At 39.5% G+C, this 20,142-nt stretch overlaps 2 protein-coding genes and 1 long non-coding RNA gene across 6 annotated transcripts; 1 reads left to right on the plus strand and 2 right to left on the minus strand.

Moving 5' to 3' along the window:
- Positions 1-244: 244 nt before the first annotated feature.
- Positions 245-13,689, minus strand: asxl2 (ASXL transcriptional regulator 2). Of its 4 annotated transcripts, XM_026304212.2 has the most exons (13): positions 13,529-13,689; positions 12,173-12,255; positions 11,958-11,960; positions 11,102-11,210; positions 10,655-10,796; positions 9,327-9,445; positions 8,066-8,186; positions 7,793-7,852; positions 6,974-7,134; positions 6,745-6,841; positions 6,496-6,601; positions 4,858-5,590; positions 245-4,725 (listed from the first exon to the last, which is right to left on the minus strand). In XM_026304212.2, the coding sequence occupies exons 1-13, from the start codon at positions 13,583-13,585 to the stop codon at positions 2,902-2,904; spliced, it is 3,615 nt and encodes a 1,204-aa protein (XP_026159997.1). In that variant the 5' UTR covers positions 13,586-13,689; the 3' UTR covers positions 245-2,901. The 4 variants fall into 4 exon arrangements, with proteins under 4 accessions (XP_026159997.1, XP_026160079.1, XP_026160240.1 ...); XM_026304294.2 differs by lacking the exon at positions 11,958-11,960; XM_026304455.2 differs by lacking the exons at positions 10,655-10,796; positions 11,102-11,210; positions 11,958-11,960; positions 12,173-12,255; positions 13,529-13,689 and adding an exon at positions 10,132-10,607.
- On the plus strand, positions 12,306-20,103 carry LOC113128991 (uncharacterized). Its single transcript, XR_003295566.2, has 3 exons — positions 12,306-12,599; positions 14,801-14,889; positions 19,983-20,103. It is a non-coding gene; the product is annotated as an uncharacterized LOC113128991 (long non-coding RNA).
- Positions 14,232-20,042, minus strand: kif3cb (kinesin family member 3Cb). The gene is made up of 8 exons (XM_026304562.2): positions 18,391-20,042; positions 18,182-18,283; positions 17,848-17,970; positions 17,449-17,567; positions 16,707-16,823; positions 15,742-15,856; positions 14,798-14,964; positions 14,232-14,702 (listed from the first exon to the last, which is right to left on the minus strand). The coding sequence occupies exons 1-8, from the start codon at positions 19,792-19,794 to the stop codon at positions 14,552-14,554; spliced, it is 2,298 nt and encodes a 765-aa protein (XP_026160347.1). The 5' UTR covers positions 19,795-20,042; the 3' UTR covers positions 14,232-14,551.
- Positions 20,104-20,142: the final 39 nt, after the last annotated feature.

Consider the following 20,142-nt stretch of genomic DNA (forward strand, 5'->3'; position numbering starts at 1 on the left):
TAAAAGTATCGCTCCTAATAAATTTTAAAGCTCCGAGATTAGATGGTTCTTGCCGAAATGGACGTTGGGAGTTGTATTTCACTTCAGCCCTGAACGGTTCATGTCCCAGGCAGTGTACTTATGTGAAACACACTTTCTCTACCTCTTAAATGTCCTGTTCTATCAAAATCTGCACCTCTAAGGCTTTTTGTTTTTACATTTCAAAATCATATAATCGGAGTTATTTATTAAAACAGACACAAAATGCATTCCTTTTCAGTATTTATTCATTATAGTCTATAACTTTTGATAAAATACACTTTGTTTACAAGTGCTGATGACTATATTACATTCACCCGGAGTTTAAATGGAAACAAAATGACACAGACATATAAAACAAATTCACTTAGTGATTGGTTTAAAATTGGTGGTGACCGTTTGTGACACAGCCAATTCTATATGAACTGCTTCTCTAAATACACACACACTAATGGGGGATGGGGGGGATTGGGTGCTGGCTGACTCATGGTGAAGTCCCCATTAACAAAGATTTCAGCTGCCTTCAGGGTGTGATTGATCTTTTTTTTTTTTGTCCCCATATCTAATCAAATGATTTAACAGAGCATCCTAACATCACATTCAAACAAATAAGACCTAAGTAGTTATAGGGGATCAAAACCTGGTAAACCAGTTTTAATGAAATGACTATACTAAATACATGGGAACCTCTCCAGATTGTAATCTTATTTTAGAATCAATTTCCCACAAGACACAACCCCAAATTAGCAAAAACATTTCAAATAGATTTAGATTAATTCACTGATCAAAAATGGTGCAGTAAAAACATCTCTGATTTCAAAAGGTATTGACACAAATGTGGACAACTACAAGGATACACAGATTAGACATCTCTATGGAAAAATAGAAACCAACAAATTCATTGAAAAACCTGGGCCATACAGAATATTAGATAACTGGGCAATTTGAGTTACAAAAGTCAAGTTATTCTCTATAAGGTGGTCTAAACAAAATCATAGGAAAAATAGACAGCCAATATATTATTATAGTAAATACCCTGTTGATTTGTCAAAACAATTAGCAAATAGATTTTTTTATATTAAAATATATTAATTAAAATATATTACTTTGATTAACTAGCCTGACATTAAAAACAAGTTCTGATTATTTTGTTTTCTTTAAGGTGACTTTGGCATATTACCTTGTAAATAATTGCTATAAAACAGGCCTACTTTGCACCTTGAGGAGATTTCAAAATATAAATGATGCGCCTTTAATTGCAGTCAGCACGAACATTAGAAAAACGTGCTGAGGTAACACTTCACACTGGCATTTTTTGCATGTTAATATGTGGCAAAGTAAGCATAAATGTTGTGTTCACATCATAATGCACTTACAAGATTGTAACAACACAGTGTTCAAACCACAAACCATGTGCTGGTTTATCCTTGTACATTACATATACACATTATTATTTACTTACAATATTTCACACCACATTACCATAGCGTCTTCTCGTAGTAATCTGAAGAATGGCGATTTTAAAGTGAAGTGTCAGACCTGCCTGTTACTTGGTGCCATATTGTACCTCCAAATCATTTTGTAAAACTGAAGCATAATTTGCTTAATCATTGCATGATAAAGCATTTAGCGTTTTAACATAATTTACTGTTCTCTATTTTCTTTCCACAGTAACAATTATTTTGTAATAAACAGATGGATATGCTCAAGCAAAATGTGCTGCATGAATGAAATGAAATTAATTTCTACACCTAGGTATATGCTGTAAAAGAGCAAATATTTACAGTGAAAAAAAAAAAAAACATTTTCTCCCCTTGCCTTGAGTGTTTTTTAACTGCCACTGCTGATCCAGCTCTTCAGATATACATAAGAAACCTGACTTCATAGGAAACAGTATCTACAAACCAGCTTTCTGGGGAGAAAATGCATGTTCACACAGTAGGATGTGAGTTTAAATCTTCATCTAAAATGAAAAAGATCTCAATTTCCAAAAGGAACATACAATTTTACATATATATAAATGATTTTTCTTTTCCCTATGTTTAAGTGCTGTACACAGTTACTATCTTATCTCCACATGGTTTTCAAGTGCTTTGCCCTGTAACTGTCAGTCAAGAAACGATGTGATGTGCATTTCTCGTGTTGATTTTTATAAAGTATCATTTAAAAACCCTTTTATATTCTTTCTAAAACTATACATTTTCTCTCATTCTTAAATTTGTGTGTTCAGTAATAAATGTACAGTTTTTATATAAAAAAAGTTACTATAGGTTGCACTTCCCTGCCTTGCATGCATCAATGCCAAATAGGAGGTACTGTACAACCAATGATTATCATTAGCGCCAATTTTCTTGCCTTTGAACCATAAATGATTAGGCCCAATAATGAAAAGTGTCAGTCTAAAACACAACAGTCTTTATGTTCTACAAAAATAGCAACATTCACTTTCCCTCCTTTTTTAAAAACTACACGCACACAGACACATATATCTATATATATATATATATATATATATATATTTACACACACATATATATATATATATAGATATATAAATAATATAGCACACTAACCCTAGCCGAGTGCAAACATTGCCAGATTTCATATTTACCACATCTGACAGACTACTGATTTGACTGAAAACTGATCAACATTTCTACCAAAAAATTGCACAAAACAACTTTTTTTAGATGTTGGTGAAACAAAAGACCATCCAGTGTAAATCCTTGCCTTTCAAACTGTGACTTCATGCTGGCCTCTTTATCTGGAGCATGGCTAATGTGCTTTATCCCCAATGTGTATTGGTCCTCAGTGACCTGCCTTTTCTTTGTCCCATGATTCAATACCAATCAAATCAATCTTCTATGTTTTATTCATTTCATATCATCGTACCACTAAACATGACACACACAGTTTCGAGGGGCCGATGCAGTCATCATGGCAAAAGGCTCCACACCCTTTGCACATGATCATTGCCTTCAAACGGCAGTAGCATTTAGACTGGACGTCTTCCATGCTGGAGCCCTCAATGAACGACTGCTCAGGGGAAGGCTCGCCCTGGTTGGCGTGGTCTAACGAGTGACTGGCTGGTATGGTGGTGACAGTCACTGAGAAAGACATGATGCTCCCGTGAACGCTGCTGCAGTCGGCTTCTGATGAGGATGTGGAAGAGCCAGTGCCTGCAGTGCCGTGGTTTAAAGTGTGAGGTACAGACATGTTGATAGTCCCACCATAGCATGACGCTACCACAGGTTCCTGATTATTGAGCGTTCTCTGGGTTTGAAAGGCAGAGAGCCGCTGGTGACTGGGGTCCAAATGGGTAAGATATGGCTCAGAGTTTCCTTGATTATTATTGCAGAGTTCGAGGTGCCTTCGGTGTGACTGAGAAGAAGAGCTGGTGTCTTTGGCTGTTGCAGTGGTGCTGCTGCTCTCTGCACTAGCTGCACGTTCCTCTGATCCAGGCTCAGTTTTTATGCTGGCACAGTACTGAAAGCTCGCTGATTCCTCAGACTTGGTTATGGAGTATCCCTGCTGCTCTGTTTTAACACCAGAAAGAGGAGAGAAAACCTTCCTGGCTGGTTCCTCTTCCTTAACTGCCCCCTCTCCTTCTGTGCTTTCCCTTTTTAAACTAGACACAGAAGTATTTGGGATGGCAGACTGGTGCAGTCTTTTACTGTCAGACCCTCGCCCATATGTGGACACATTGAGCAGATAATGTCCTGTCATGGCAGGTTTGGGCATCCTTTTACGACCTAAAAAACCTACAGAAATCCTGGACTGGTCTTGATGTTCTTCTGCATGCACCAGTTGATGGACTTTGTACTGAGGCTGCTGAGGCACCAGGCTTCCATAAGGCTGGTTCTGATGGATTTTCCTCTGCATTAGAGCCTGTAGGATCTGCTCCTGAGTCTCCTTATCTGGAAGGTCCCTGCTATGCCTTGTGTATTCTGAGAAAACTCCAGCTTGTCCTGCTGTATTGAACTGATGGGACACTGGCTTATCAGCCCTGCGCGCTGTAGAGTGTGATGTCTTCCCTTTACTAGCAGAGGTAAAGTTTGACATTTTTACACCCACTTTGGACAGCGGTTTTGGGAGGATCTGCTCCAAAGGAACGTTTTTGCCCTGCAGAAGCTGAGTGACCAGTGGGTTGTTTGCAGGGATACAAGAGCTGGCCCTGTTTGATGCAGAAGAAGATGGGTTTTCCTGTCCCTTCAGACTGAGCACAGAGGAAGACTGTGTTGTAGAGCTTAAACTCTTTTGAAAGCTGTGGTGTCCTGTACTGACAGTACAAGCAGGAAGACCTTTCTGTAAGTCACCAGGTTTGCTTGAGCATGATGTCTGAGACCAGTTGGGGCTAAGCTGACCAGAGAAGTCAAATTGACAAGAAAAAGATGAACTGCCCTGACTGCTGCTGGTGGTTGGTAACTTGGTTAATACCAATGGTGATGTTGGGCTGGGACTGGACAATGCCTGTGTTTGCTCACCACTGCCTCCTCCTGGTCCTGGGCCCGGAACTGCTCCCTTAGATGCAGATGACACTGCGGCAGCTGCTGCTCGTTGCGCTCGGGCAAGCTGAGCTTTAGCTTTGATGTCAGCCAAAGTACGAGCACCAGTACGGCCCGGGCTGCTAAGTGGGCCTGGGAGGGGAGTCCTGGGAGAGACTTGGCTAGGTGACACAGGAATGGGAAGAATTCGTGACACTGGGATCTGCAAAGTGAAAACAAAGATGTTAGAAAATTATTATGAAATATGCATATAATACAGTGAGTTACAGAGTGGTGAGTTTATGATATCCAAACAATAGACAGATCAGGGGGGACTTTGAAATGTTATTCCTACCTTCAGTGGTGGAACCCTCGGATTGGGTGTTTGCGTTGGTGTGGCAGGGCTGGATATGGATGATGCTGGAGGAGATACAGAGGAGACTGACGACACTGAGGAAACTGAAGACACACGGGGTCTTTTCTCTGGTGTCAAATCACCCTCCATATCACTAACAGATTTTCTTTTTAGAGGCTCTGACAGGCCATCGGGCTCAGAGATGACCTCCTTACTCTCTTCAGCAGGCTTAACCACAGACACCAGCTGATCCTCTTTTAACTCTGAACTAGCCTTTGATGGAGGGCTCTTCCTCACAGGCGACTGAGGAAATACAGTTTTCTCCTCCTTTACCTCCACTCTATGCTCCTTTTCTGGCAGTAAACCTGCTACACAGTGATCAGTCTGTCTGGCAACCTCTGGTGCTCTTACTGTAGGTGCTGGCCCACACTGTGCTGTTGTGTTCAACTTGGGATCCTCAACATGCTCTGAGCACCGTGTCTTCATGGGCTCTGTGGTGGAGTCTGGCTCTTTTTGAGTGGACTGTGCCTTCTGAAGCTCCTGTGACGATGCCTGTCCTGGCTTCATGTCTTTAGCAGCAGCATTAGTCTGGCTGCTGTCCTTACTGCCCTTGGATTCCTCTGGTGCTTGAGCAGCAGGTCCTGACTGATGAGGGGGGGACTTTGGGCTGTCAGACTTCTGATTGAGATCAGCCTTTGTCAGCTCTTTGGATTCCTCATAGCTAAGCCCAGATCTATACCAGCAGAAAGAAGAGGAAGCTTTACAGACAGACAAAGAACTAAATCCATAAATCAGAGATGTAAAAAACAAACAGCTTTTAAAGAAACTGCACATAAAAGTCAAGCTTAAATGTGACAATAACCCGAAACATGCTATAAACAACATTTTGTTATTTGTAGTGTTTTATAGATAATAGAAAAAAACATTATGGTTTTAAAATAAAGTTCCAAAAGAAATCCTTACATTTGTGTTCATTTTGACAGGCTCATCTGATCTGAATTTACAAGTTGTGTATCTTCTCGAAATGGATATAACATGTTCTAGTACTATGGCAGCACAGTGGCTGAGTGATTAGCACTGTGGGTTTTCTCCAGGTACTCTGGTTTCCTCCCACAGTCCAAAAACATGCATGTTTGGTTGATTGACTCTAAATTGCCCATAGAAGTGAGTGTGAGTGTGTGAGGTTGTTTGTCTCTATGTGGCCCCGTAATGGACTGGTGACCTGTCCAGGGTGTACCCCTGCCTTTCACCCAAAGAGTGCTGGGATAGGCTTCAGCAGATCCCCGTTTCCGCGGATGGATGGATGGATGGATGGATGGATGGATGGATGGATGGATGGATGTTCTAGTACTGAGCCATGAGTGGCCTTGTACTGTATGATGCATGAGATAAGGTGGGTATAATAATGGGTATTCATCCATCCTGTCTCTTGCATCTTTCAGAAATAGACTCTTCAACTGGCATCTTGATATACAATCAATGAGCCTCCAAACAGAGATAGATTTTGGAGCATCCTTTCCCAATCCACTGATAACTGATATTCAGTTGTTCTACATTTATCCTCTAGCTAGAGGACTTTTGGCATTTGTGAAATATGCCTCAGATCAGTGAATTAAGACATTACCAAGGAGAACCTACTTTTCACCATAATAGTTTTCAAAGAAGGCTTCCTTCCAATGCTCAACTTTCTTTTCCTTCTCAATTTCTTGACGCATACGCAGCTGCAGCTCAGGAGTGAATTCCCCTGTAAAGGAAACAGTTATACAATTTAAAAAAAAGAATAAATCAGTTATATTTGGTCTGTCTATTCACAATGAACCTTGGTGGCATAATATTTCTTCAAATGTGAAGTGAATGTTGTTATCAGATGGAAGATGCTGCACTGACCCTCAGCCAGTCTCTCCTTCCAAGACTGTGCTGCTGATGTGAAGAACTCATTGTTTAAGGCAGAACTAGTGACCTTCAGAAGGCCATCCATGCAAGCCTGAGGAGAAGAGGCACAATGTTATGGCCGTCACCATCACCACCACTGCATCGGCACATTGACTTAAATACTGTACATGATGCATGTAAACTATTTTATGAGCATATGAAGGATGTGTAATTTTTGAGCCACCTGTTGGTCAACTTCAGGCAGAAGTTTGAGCAGCTTCTGTTGGCAGTCTGGAGGCAACACAGAGAAGGTGTGCTTGTTGATAATCGCCCGAAGGTTGGTGTTAACCAAAATAGAGTCTGGTGTCTCCACATCAATTTTACACTTGGTGCGTTTTATTTGCCCTGCATTACAAAACAGGAAACAGATGTAAGTCAAGGCATAACCGGCAGTGCAAAAAATCTTGCAGCTGACATCTGGAGTAATTTACTTTCAAATTTAGTCACATAAAATGTTTACTTCTGTTCTGCTAATGTAGGATCATTTCAATTGTCCAAAGACATATTTTTAACTGTTTTTTTAAGGCAGTGGCTGGTGTTCTACATATTTGTATTGAAAACAAATCCTCCCGAAAAGACTTATTGATTTTGCAGGTCACAAATATTGTGTGGTTTAAATTTAAATTTTTTTTAATCAGTTGGTCACTGTAGTCTTAAACATTATTCAAACAGGAGGAAGTAGTGGACTTTGTGACTATTTTCAGCCAAGGCTTAAATATATTTGGTGCTTTACAGTAGCAGGATGATGTATGTGAGAAAGACACAAAATAAACCAGGGTCCGTGTTCATCATAATTAAAGAACTCTTTAGTAGCATTTTGGAAAACAAAATTGCAAATAGGAATGTGCTACACTAGGCCTTTGCAACACAGTTCAAACAATTAATTATTAATGCTGGTTTTTAAATGGGATTAGCTGACAGTACGAAAATGCATAACACCACCAGCTCTTTCGACTATGATTTCCAAGTCACTCAATTAAATTAAAGCTAATGTCTGACTTACCTGCACTAAGACGACTTGCCCTCTGGGAAACCTTCCGGGGTACAACTGGGTGGCATAAGTCTGTTTGGTCAGAAGAAGAGGAGTGTAAGGAAGTGTCCTATGAAACTGCGCGACAGAATTCTGAGTCTTTCGACAATGATACAGCCAATCACATGAGTCACATTTTAATAATGATATAATGCCTTTGTTGTCTAATGAAAACCTGTAATAATTAAGAACTAATTCTGCTGTGCATATTGTATTGAACAGTAGATACAGACAGATACCACCTACCAGTCTTCGTACTAATGTTGTCAGTCATATCTTTGATGGTTTTCAGAAGCAGTCTGGGACTGGAGGAGGTTGACATCCCGCCCTGTCTGCGCTGGTTTCTCTGTTGCTGTTGCTTCAAGGCCTAAAACAAGTAAAATAAGGAAGGAACAAGCAGGCAGGACTGAGAGAAAAAGAGTGGATGTGTAACACTCTGTTTTCTGCAACGATTGCCTCAGGGCCATTTGCCTTGTTAAATAATAGTGCAGCAATGAAACCCAGATTGCATAAGCAAGAATAAATCATCTGCTTTTATTGTGAATCTGTTGAGAATTCTGATCACCTCACATACACAATGTCAACAGATTAAAGAAGCCATTTGAGACAGTGCAATGAGTGTCTTCCTTTTGTTTCAAGTGGTTGAAATATGTACTAATACTAAACTGCCATCTTGTAGAGTTCCCTATGACTTATAAATTAATACAAATAGGACCTACAGAGCTGAAATGTTCACAACAGCACAGATGGAGTGAATTACAATCTGTGCAATCAAGTGAAAGCTAATTAAATGTAACAAAAAAGGCACAAAGCAGCCAATAGGAAAATGCTGAACGGGTGGATTATGAGAACATTAATACTGTAAAACCTGCTATAGGCATTTTTCCCTGACGCCTTCATTGTTTTCAGTAATCAGCACAAGATGTTAAACAGACAGGCAGTGGCATGATAATGAGTGCCTGCTCAAACCACAATGTGGGTTACGTGCATTTTTACTGAAAACATGTCCGATGTAGATGTACGTAAAAGTATTTGACATGGATTAAAAGAGTGAAAAAAATCTAAATATAGACTTGGTGTATTACTGCAAGATAAAACAGATAAAAACCTCAGTATACTTATCAAGCACATTTTTCTGTGTTAGATTAGAGTAGATAACACTTCATTCATTACCTGGCAGGAAAATTTAGATGTTACAGCAATGAGCAAAAACATTACAATATAAACAGTAGAATAGAGTATGGAAAAATACAACAAAACAGCAGTAATAATAGTTGTAATAATAATAAAAAATATTTCAAAACGATAAAACTACAAATACAATATTACAAAGTTTCAGAATGCCAGGGGGTTTTATGGGTGTATGTGAATATAAGGGTGTGGCAGGAACTCATGTAACATTTGAGATGTATGTTTTTGCAAATCGTGACTATATTAACTCCAATAAGAACCACCATAAATGCATTTTTAAAATAAAAAACAGAAATAGGGAAACTGTCATCAATACCTGTTTCAACGCTTTCTTGCTGTGTTTCTGTGAAGGAGAGATGAGCTTACTGGTGGGAACTGAAGGCGATGAGCATCGAGGCTGTGGAGACGACGGCTGTGACTGCAGCTTGGAGGGAACTATGAAATACAAAAGCACAAAACACATGTTATAGAATACACCTCCAGAGGGAGGTGTACAAACTTTATCGCATGATGCTTTTGTTTTGATGAAACTGAAACCAAATATCATCTTACTAAAAAGGGCTGAACATATCCAAAAGAAGATTGTTCAGGACAACTGCCCTCTCTCTGCTATTTCTAATAAAAAACCTTTGCTACCTACCATAGCAGTTCCACTTGTTTCTTTCGTGATGCCACCTAATTTGCATTTGACTTTGTGGCTCTTCTCCTCGATTCATTCAAAAATACAACAATATTGGTATCGTCCCAGTGAGCTGTGAACTAAAGTTATTTGCTTGGCAGTTTCTAACTAGCATGTAATGAGGAAGTGGTCACAGATCATACTGAGCAAATACGGTTTCCTGTTTTAACAGTCACTTAAAATATTCAAGAGGCAGAAAGAAATAATGAGAGTCAGTGCAAGGACAGGCTGAGCAAAACAAAATAATTGGCACTTGATAAAAAGCTCATTCTCTGAAGTTACACTGCAATCAGGTGTGCAATTCCAAATAAAGCAATGACTCCACAAACAGACAAAAGAGAAAAAACTGCATGAATGTGATCGTCAGGTGCACCCTGCTGCTTCACTGCGTAGTTAATAAAAAACAATATGGACATAACGGTTGCTCAAAGATAAAACCCACCTTTTGCTATCATCATGTTTGAGGTTCAGTGTATTCCACAAAATATACTGTGATGAGATGGTGCAATTTATGTCTGAGGTGAAGTCACTTTCTCACAACTTGCTTAATCTACTGCTACTTCAGCTGGCTTCCTCTGCTACTGCAGTAACTTTTCACAGCAGTTGAGTAAAGGGGGTGTCAACTCTAGTTGACATAACAGTTAGGAAACCAATCAGTGAAAATCAGCTAATGAACAGAGCTATACACGTTACTAATTCCACTATTATTTAACAATATCAATTATTTATTAATGAACAATTTGTTTCTAAATTACTGAGGATTGGTCTATACAAGGTGCAAAAGATATATGAGATAAACATATAATGCCGTTATTATGCATGCTGAATGCTGATTCCAGAATATGCCAATACATGTATCAGGTTTTGGAGGCAGTAGTCTAAAAACCCCTGTTAAAGAAATTTTTTTAAGTAATGCAGTGAGGGCACAAACTGTTATTAATGATCTAGTATATAGTATACAGTACCTCTCCGCATCCACCTCCCTCTTCTGCCCTCTTGAGTGATGGCACCGCTGCTGTTATCTGTGCTTCGCGAGTCAGAAAGATTGTCACTGCTCTCCTCAGAGCCCTCCTCAGATAGCTCCTTTGCCACATCTGAGATGTCCTTCTACGTAAAAAAACAGAGTTCATGCAGGATATTATTTTGTCTGATAGATTAAGGAAGAACCAAGCAAAGAAAAATAAGAAATAGATCTCTCAGTGGGGTAAGCTCATAAAATGAACAAACAGTATTCATTTTTATGTACATTTTTCTTTTATCAGCCTGTCATGACGCTAAGACTGTCAGTCATTACATGATTCTCAGACCCCAGACACTACAATAGCAAAACAATTTATGTTTCAGAGATGGCTGATTCATCTTTTCTGATTTTACAAGGCAGACTAATTAAAGATGATTTGTGACAAACTAACCTTTAATGTGTAGACACCCATTCTGCCTGGGACTTTGTAGAAGATCCCCTCTTCACCACGAGAGTTTGTGTGCAGCATTGCATTCAGACAGGCCAGCGGCGATGTTCCACTGGATCATGAGAGAAAAACACAAATTACATATCTGTTCTTCAATAAATTAGACAGCTTGGAGAAAGGCACGAGAAGGGTAAAGGCTGGTCCTATACCTGGGGAGAAACTGCTATCATGCATCAGGAGAACATGTGAGTTTAGTTCAAACTCCTATCAGTTTAGTTGTGAGGAAATTTGCTCAATGTTTTATTAGGAATCAGTTGCATAAAGTTAACCGAAGGCTAATCTAATCATTGTATGAGATTCTAAGATTAAACTCACCGGACATGAAAAATTCTACTGCATAAAATGTTCAGGCAAATTTCAGCTTAGTTGTGCAGGATGTGCATATTGTAGTTTAGGGAAAAATCTAAAAGCTACTATTCATTTAGTAAATCACACTAATTAGGCTTACATATATCACTGTCTCATTCATTTACATTAATATTAGATTTTTTGAGGGATAATTTCACTTAGCTGAACTGAATTCTTGCATCTTTAAAGTAAAAACACTGCCATCTGCTGTCATGCTTTATTTTGTTAGAACATCAAACACTTTCAAATACTGGAAAATACAATGAAAATATGGTCATTTTTATGCAACACGTGGCTCTAGGAAGTTTAACTAATGCGAGTCTAACACTGCGTCTTTATGCAACTGAATGTAGGACATGTTATTGTTAATAACATGCAAAAGGTAAAACCATGTGAAGTGGTACTGCAGTGAGTTTGTTAAAGTAAGGGATGGGGGCTAGCTTTTTCTTACCTTCTGGATGAGAACAGTGACAATGAAACAAAAAGAAATGAAAGCATTATTATTTGAGTGAAGTAGCTGCATCTATGTGATCAATAAAAAAGAAAGTACATGATATGAGCAGTCAATAACAGAAGGAGACAGCTGTATTGGCCTCGCTCTCATGAAAATGTCTCCTAACAGAAAGAAATTGTTGTAGTAAAGCTTGATGCAAGAAAAATGCTTACCTTATTTCTTTAAGCCTTTCCCTTTGGATAACCTGCAAGATCTCTTTATGGCTCATAGGTGTGTTTGGGTATTTCTCCAAAACCTACAAAAGCAAAATACAGATATATATAGTTGAGATATATATACATATACATGGAGATTTCACATACTAAATACAATGTGGCAAGTTTCCACAAAGCTTAAACTCTGATTCTTCTACGTGCAGGATATAATGCTTATAATAATCAAGACCACAAACCTTTTACAAACACTGTCAGGTTTAGATATAAATATTGCGTAACGTTGGTCCACTCTCTGGAATCATGCTATTAATAAATAACAGGTGGTTAACTACTGTCAAAATGTGACTAAGGACTGCAGCAGGAAGGCAGACACTTTTAACAAATTTAACTAAACTCAAAACATATCAGTGAAAGCATTTCCCAGGTCAGTAACATAATTTAAATGCATCAGGTGTTGGGTAAACAATGTCGGTTTTATTTCACTCCCACTTTGTCTATTTTTGTGTCGACTGTTCGCTGTAGCATGTTGAACATGTCAGTAAAACAACTTTAGGGGTATTTAGAAACTAACAGTGTTATGGAGTTAGCTAGTGGTTTAGCTAGTTGTATGATAAAAATAGTTACTGACATTAAGTCATTAACGGAGCAAATACATTACTGGTCCGTAGATGCCAACACCACAAATAACGTCATGTGTCACTCGTTAAATTATTGTGAGTTTTTATGTGTTTTAACTTAACGTTGCTCATTAGCTCGCTGAGCTAGACAGCTAGTTAGCTACGACGCTAGCTAACTACATTACTTTTCCATGTCGTCTAACGTTGGCAGATAACAGATTAACTAACTTGGTCATCTGGTATGTAGTTAGGGAGATATATGAGAAATGAGTTAAAGTGGGCACTGCACATTTTACTGTGTTTTATCCGCAACTGATATCAAACAAACTTGTTGACGAACTGAGTTGCGTTAGCATGAGCTAAGCGTGCTAACCTGGCTAGCGCGCACAACTGACGCGATTACTTCACGGTCACTTTATTCCACCTCAAACCGAGAGACATGTCACCGGCACCGGCCACACATAACACAGAGAAGAGAGTCGGGTACATGCTTGGGTGCACACAGCTCGCATTCGTATCGCTGCCTTTATGCACAGACCAGCGGTGAAATGAAGCAAGCCAGACAGGCACTGACAGCAGCGTCTACTTGTCTGGCCGTCAACACAGGCCCCTGCGCGGTGAACGCAACGTTCCGTCTTTACCAGCGGGTCATGAACTCATCAACACAGTTGTACAAGTGGGAGCGTTCAAGGAAAACAACCACAACAAACGACAGGTAAAAAAACGACCCAAATACCGTTTTAGCGGCTTCAGCCCAGGTCCGCCCCTTCTTTTTCTTCTGTCTCTCCCTCATTGTGGATGTGTTGTTGCAGAGTAGTGTTGAAATTGTCTGTTTCAGTTGAAATGTTGCATTAGTTACCGCGTAAGATCCACTCCGTCTGCCATGTTGGACTTACTGTAAGGAGTCATGTGACTCTGAAGGAAACGTCATCTTACTGTATATAGTTGTCATTTCTAAGTCCACAGATTTCCCACATATATTTATGCAGCTGTCAACGCTAATTAAGACCAGGGTCCCAGGAGGCATGTGGAAAATCCGCAATATAACCAGTGGGAACAGAACAGTAGGCAGTTGTAGATCTGTTCACTTAGTTTATTTTCAGGTGTAAGCAAATGGACTTTCACGCAGTTTCACAACTATGAAAATTAAGGCAGCTAATCAAGAGAGCACTGCAAGCTTTCTCCACATATTTGGCTCACAATTGCATAAGCTAGAAATTGAAGCAACAATTCATCAAGTGCACAGGCCAAACCATGGTGGCCCCTAGAACCACAGACCCTCCACTGTTCAGGCAAAGATTGGATGTATTTTGTAGTCTTTATCTTATGAAAAACACTGGAGTGTTGGTGATGAATACAAACTTAAATATAGTAAAACTAAAATAAGAACTGCAAATGTTCCCAAAACAGTTTACAAATATTTTGGCTGTGCTATTTGTTATGGCCAGTGAAAGCCAAGAGAAAATGCATGGTTTAGGCAACAGTAGGATGAAGCCAGCAAACAGGCAAAGATCACTTGAAAGAACTCCACAAACAAATCCTCCACTGCAGTCATGCGAAAATTAAGGTTGTTTTGTCTTTCCACTTAAGTTGAATATGTGCATACTAAAGTGATAGCTACTCAAAAATAAATTAATTAGTTTGAACATTGAGGCATAATATTTCTCCACATCTAATTAAATGCCCCTTAGCTAGTCTCAAGACCTTGGTGCCACCTTGAACTATGGCCAACAGTACAATTCAAACGTACTGACACACTTTAGGGGCTTGTCTGAGCTGAACCACCCAGTGGAAGATAGGTAGCCGAGGATGGTCTTTGTCGCTGAGAGGGAGATAAGCTCTGAGATCCCGATGCCAGAGTGGTGGATGACGATGATGACGTGACAGATGCTGCCTGCGGTGTCTGATACCTGTAGAGCATTTAAAAAAAACAGAATGACTTATTACTTCAGATACGGTATGTTTGATTTTTATTCTCACATACTCTTCTTGACTGTTCTCTCACCAGGATTGGGATTTTCTGACTCGTGATGATACACTGGTCCTCTCCCTAACGGGAAGATCCCGCAGCAGCCTGGGAGAAAAGGCTCTTTCCAGGTGAGTTCCATTAAGGTTCAAGGTGAACAAGGTTGGTGGAGACATATCCAACTCCAACAGCATTATATTCTCAGCCTGTAAGAACAGATAATAATAAAGTTCCAGATGTAAAAGTGTAATTACACACACAAATGTATTTTTTAGAATGCCTTCCTGTTTTCCCCTTTGCTCCCATTAGCTTCTTTCGTTTGCTGTAAATGCAAGTTCAATATTTACTCTGCTGATTTCAGGAAAACCGGTCCATCAGGCCAAGTACATACAGTTATTCATTCCGTTTCCTCAAAAGCTGTAATTCTGAAACATCTGTAGTAAATATCAGGTTTTATTACAAGTTTTGTAACAATAACAAAGTGCAGCAAATTAGGCTTTTTAAACTAAGAGCAATATTGGATTATACTGTGTCATAGTAACATTATTGTACTGTCCTAAATAATAAAGGTTATGCTAAATTCATTTTGTATTATTTCATTATTACTCTATGTGTAATACAACACAGCATGAGTAGGTAATTTAATTTCCCACCTGTCACAAAATTATTATACCAGACTGAATGTAACAATTCCCCCCCCAACCCTGGATGTGCCAGGATAAGCAGCAGATAATGGACGGCTAGATGGAGACTGAACCTTTGCTAATATCTTAGTGCTGACTTTTATTTAAGAATCTGCAGTCCCTGCTTTGTGACATTACATTGAATATTCATGATCAAAGATATGAATGGTTTCCATTGCTACAACCATCTTTATATCCTCCAGCAAGGGTGTCTTTGAACCTGGAAACAAGGCGTTTAAGACTACTATTTCATGCCTCTTTCTCCCTCTCACCTGTCCTTATGAATATCTAAGCTCTGACCTGGTATCTAGCCGGGTCCACAGTCGCTGTGGCAACAGCCATCTGTGCATATTGGCTGATTGGCCTCTTGTATCCCACAGCCGAGAGAGGCCTCCTCTTGACCTGAGTGGGTGCACTGGGATAAAGACATGGGAAAGGAAGAGTTTGCATTCTGTTAATTGCAGTTATATTTGGTGTAGTGGTTGAGATGCAAACCTCTATAATCCAATATTCCCCATGTATGGCCAGCTGATCAACAGCCACCAGAAGAATCATGTTTTATCCCCCTGTCATCTTTCACTCAGTTTTCTTGTATAGAAAATACTAAAGATGCCAGGATATCAGATCTCTGTTGTTTAAAAAAAGATGTCTGTTTCTTGGAAAGGTATAAATAAATACACAAGTTATCTATAGTAAAAATGGTTAGTCTTGCGTAGCTAATATTGACTGGAAAAATTCTGCCTTGCCGTCCCATAGTGTTAGTATCAAAAAAGACAGGCAGCCAATAAAAGCAATGAAAAACTTTTGCTGTTGAGATCATTTGACAGAAATCATAAAAAATAAACTCTAGTTGATGTGGCCAATATTTATGAACTTTTAGTGAATTAATTTTTGGCCTGCAACGTTCCTTCACTTACACATTTCCTACACATTTCTTTCCCATTTCCTTGACAGAATAAGAATGTGCAGGTACACTTGGGTGTGACGTATTGAGGTCCAAAGTCAGACAACTACAGTAAAATGAAAGTTTTTCGAGTTGTGTAGGAGAAAATCTAACATCTTTTACATTACAAAGCTGCATCACATTATAGTCTGTTCAGGTAACTAATGATGCAGAGACTTGTATTTCTATTGCCTGGATTTTACCCAGTAGAGCACTTTAATACCTATGAGATCTACTGCAGAGTTTGTTTTGAGTTTTTAGTTTCTCCTTAATGTACCACTTACAATATGTTATGTAAGCAGAGTAAAATGATTTCTCTGACCTCTCTGATGGAATGACTGGCTGGAGTCTCCACTGATCCTCCTCACTGTCAAACTGCAGCCTGTTCATAATCTTGTTCTTTTCCTCAGGAGGTATAAAATTCTCAATTAAGAGATACCTGCAATATGCAAGATAAGTGCAGCTTGGGGTCAGTGGAAGGAATACATTAAAACATACATAAAAATATCTCATTTCTACAGAATTATACCCAAATATATATTAACATAAACATCAACTTATACTGATCATTTTCTGTCTTGGGCCAGTACACCATAGAAAATTCATTCAATAATACCAATAGATTTTTTAACACTATTTTAAAAATTATGTTTTATTTATTTTACCAATCCCTTCATGATTTATGTCCTTCTCTTACACTCACACACTTATCTTAAACTGATCAAAATTATTTAAGTATACACTAAACATGTTTAAATATTTATAACACTAATATATATATATATGTATATAATACTGTGCTGCACTGAAATTTTTATATATATATATAATACTGTGCCACACTGCAATTTACTGTATATTGTCTTGTACAAGCAGGCTTGTATTCAATGTATTTGCATGCCTGATGATTGTGAATACAGCCAGCCTAAAAAAAAGAAGATGCCAAGCTGTGTCGTTAATTTTCCTTCTAAATTATTTTCCTGTAATAAGAAGAAAACAGAGAAAGGCAAAAAACTAAATTTGACATTATGTGTGTGTATTAGTAATGTAGGTATTGTACTTACTTGTACTTCAGTTCTCTTGTGAGTTCATGCTGCGTCTGTTCAAGTTCCTGCCTGGTTATGATGTGTTCTTCAATGAAATCATTTATCTCCCCCTTCACTATCTGCAGTTTGGTATACAACTGAACAGAAAGGGAACATATTCATCACTGTTGTCTAAGAACAATATAACAAATACAAATAGAAAACTTCATCTGCCAATCAGAGATAAGAGATTAAATTATTCCTAAACACAAGGAAGTTAAAGTGCATTGTCCCAAGAAACCTAAACTCACCCATATTACCGCTCCTAGACATGCCTCTTCTAGATTATTAGTTGCAAATAAGATTCAGGGATTGAATAACAGGCAACTGCTTTTTTGATAATGACGCTGCAACACAGCAGCTGGTGAGTCATCTTACCTTCTTAAGCTTCTTTGTCTTTAGTTCTACCTCCTGCTGCAGGGAGGAGAACGTTTCTTTCATTTCTAAGGTTTCCTCATCCTGCAGCATCATCTGCTGCTGGATCTCTCTCTCTCTTCTTATCTGCAAAGTTGCATGCATATTAAAAAAAAACCCTTTTAAAATGAAAGTTATTTTCAAAACGTCTTCCTGTTTAAGGCCATTCAACCTACAATTACACTAATATCAAAATGAACAGAAAAGTAACACAAATATGTTTTATAAAGAGTAATGCTGGAAAAATCCACTGAAAGCAGGACTTTAATGATTATGTCTTTTATCAACTGTGAATTACCTGTTCTGCAATCTCTTGCCTCTTCATTTCCAGCATTTTCTGTTGTTCATTAGTGTGATCAATGATAGTCTTTCCTCCAACTAACAGCTTGCTCTCCATTGCCTGTGAACAAAGACATATAAATTATTTATGCAAATTTCTTTTGTTCCACCAGTGTGTCATTCATCACTGTATTTTGTAATTACACAACACTTGACTTTAACTAGTACCTTATATTTCTCTATGATCTTCTCCAACGCATCTTGATCCCATTGCATGTCCTCTACACTTTTTCTGTATTCACTGACATGCTTTAACTTCTCACTGCCTTCCTGACAGGTCAGATTCTTGGAGATGTCATCTCCTTTCTTCATGTAATTTTTTACCTCTGATTCCTCCTCAAGAGCTTTCCAAACCTCAGCATTCCTCTCTTTAAGTATTTCATCTTCCATACCAGCCATACTTTTACTCAGTCTTTTGCTATTCCTTCTCCTCCTCCTCTCCTTTGCAAGCATCCCTCGCTCTTCCAACTGGGCTTTCAAGCGTGCAATCTCCTCCTGAAACTCCCTCAGCAGGGCATCTTTGGGGTCCTCATTGATTCTTGGCTTGTTCTTTATGTTCTTGGCCCTGCTGGCGTACCTCAGCGTAGCCAGGGACTCATCAAAGTTCTTGTGTGAAGGCCCCACTGTTGCTAGCATGACTGTCTTTGCATTCCCACCCAGTGAGTCCTGGAGCAGGCGGGTCAGTTTGGAGTCTCTATATGGGATGTGGGTACTCTTCCCATCCACCAGAGCTGAAATGACATTCCCCAGAGCTGAGAGAGACAGGTTGATTTTGGCTGCTTCCTTCAGTCGCTTCCCTTTAGCACCTGTCTTGCTCTGGCGCTCACTGCCAGCCAGGTCAACCATGTTCAGCTTTCCAACACGGATGTGATCCTCGCCATCTGGCCCTGCTTCGCTGCACTCCACAGTTATGACAAAAATTGCATGTGACCGAGAGCTGCGTTCATTCATGTTAGTAAACCCCACAGACCTGGACTGGTTGCCCATGTTCATCACATGTTCGATCTCCGTGGCGTTCTTAGTGACGACTGAGGAAAGGTCTTTTACATAAACCCCAAAGTCTGGATTCTCTTTGAGCTCCAGTTTCTTGTTGTTGTCTTTACACAGCAGATCTCTGATTTCCTCCTGGTAGATTTCCAGGTATGATGACCTTACCAGGTATTTCTGATTCTGAGTTCTGGATATTTGAGTGAAAATGTGCTTAAATGAATTTGGTATAACTCCCCTTTTCTCTGGGTCATTAGAAATCCCTTGCATGGTGTATGTTTTACCTGTCCCAGTTTGTCCATAGGCAAATATAGTCCCGTTAAAGCCTTGGAGCACAGAGTCCACGAGAGGTCTGACTGCATCATCGTAAATGTCGCTTTGTTTTGAATCCCATCCATACACGGAATCAAACGTGAATACTTTCATTGGCTCATCAGGTGGTGCCTTTGGGTTCCTGACGGTGATCTGCCCCAGTTTTTCATCAATCTCCAATATGTTTTCACACTCCGGTATCCCCTCTCTCTTGCTGAATGGCCGGCAGCGAACCACCACCCTGACCGCCTCGCAATGCTTGGACTTAGACATTTTGGTTAAAAATAAAAAAGCATAACTATCCTCACCCCGTTAAAATGCCATTTTCTCAGGCGGTGGCCACAGTTTTGCGCGTCTTTCCCTCTCCATACAGGTGCAGCAGAAAGCGTCAGACGCACTTCATGTGAGCCGATCTGATCCGCTATTACCGTCCCGATAAACGCGCCGTCTCGTCCCCCCAGGTCATCCTCCCGAAATGAAAGGATGTCACCAGATATTAAAAGGATGCTGCTGGAGGAAAAACACTCAGCCAGCCCGACCCAGCCCACACAGCCTCCCCACGGAACACACCCTGCTCTGCGGACAATGGAAATCAGACATGTGACTGGCTCAACGAATTGG

This window comes from Mastacembelus armatus, chromosome 22 (genome assembly GCF_900324485.2).
Source record: "Mastacembelus armatus chromosome 22, fMasArm1.2, whole genome shotgun sequence".
NCBI lineage: Eukaryota > Metazoa > Chordata > Actinopteri > Synbranchiformes > Mastacembelidae > Mastacembelus > Mastacembelus armatus.

Excerpts from the sequence above, each read along its gene's own strand:
- asxl2 (XM_026304212.2), bottom strand. The coding sequence starts at position 13,585 with ATGAGGGAGAGACAGAAGAAAAAGAAGGGGCGGACCTGGGCTGAAGCC. Across the intron at positions 8,187-9,326 it reads GCAAGAAAGCGTTGAAACAG|GCCTTGAAGCAACAGCAACA; the intron begins GTATTGATGACA and ends TACTTGTTTTAG. Across the intron at positions 4,726-4,857 it reads CGAGGGTTCCACCACTGAAG|ATCCCAGTGTCACGAATTCT; the intron begins GTAGGAATAACA and ends TTCACTTTGCAG.
- kif3cb (XM_026304562.2), bottom strand. The coding sequence starts at position 19,794 with ATGTCTAAGTCCAAGCATTGCGAGGCGGTCAGGGTGGTGGTTCGCTGC. Across the intron at positions 17,971-18,181 it reads GGCAAGAGATTGCAGAACAG|ATAAGAAGAGAGAGAGAGAT; the intron begins GTAATTCACAGT and ends GCAACTTTGCAG. Across the intron at positions 17,568-17,847 it reads AGACAAAGAAGCTTAAGAAG|TTGTATACCAAACTGCAGAT; the intron begins GTAAGATGACTC and ends CTTTCTGTTCAG.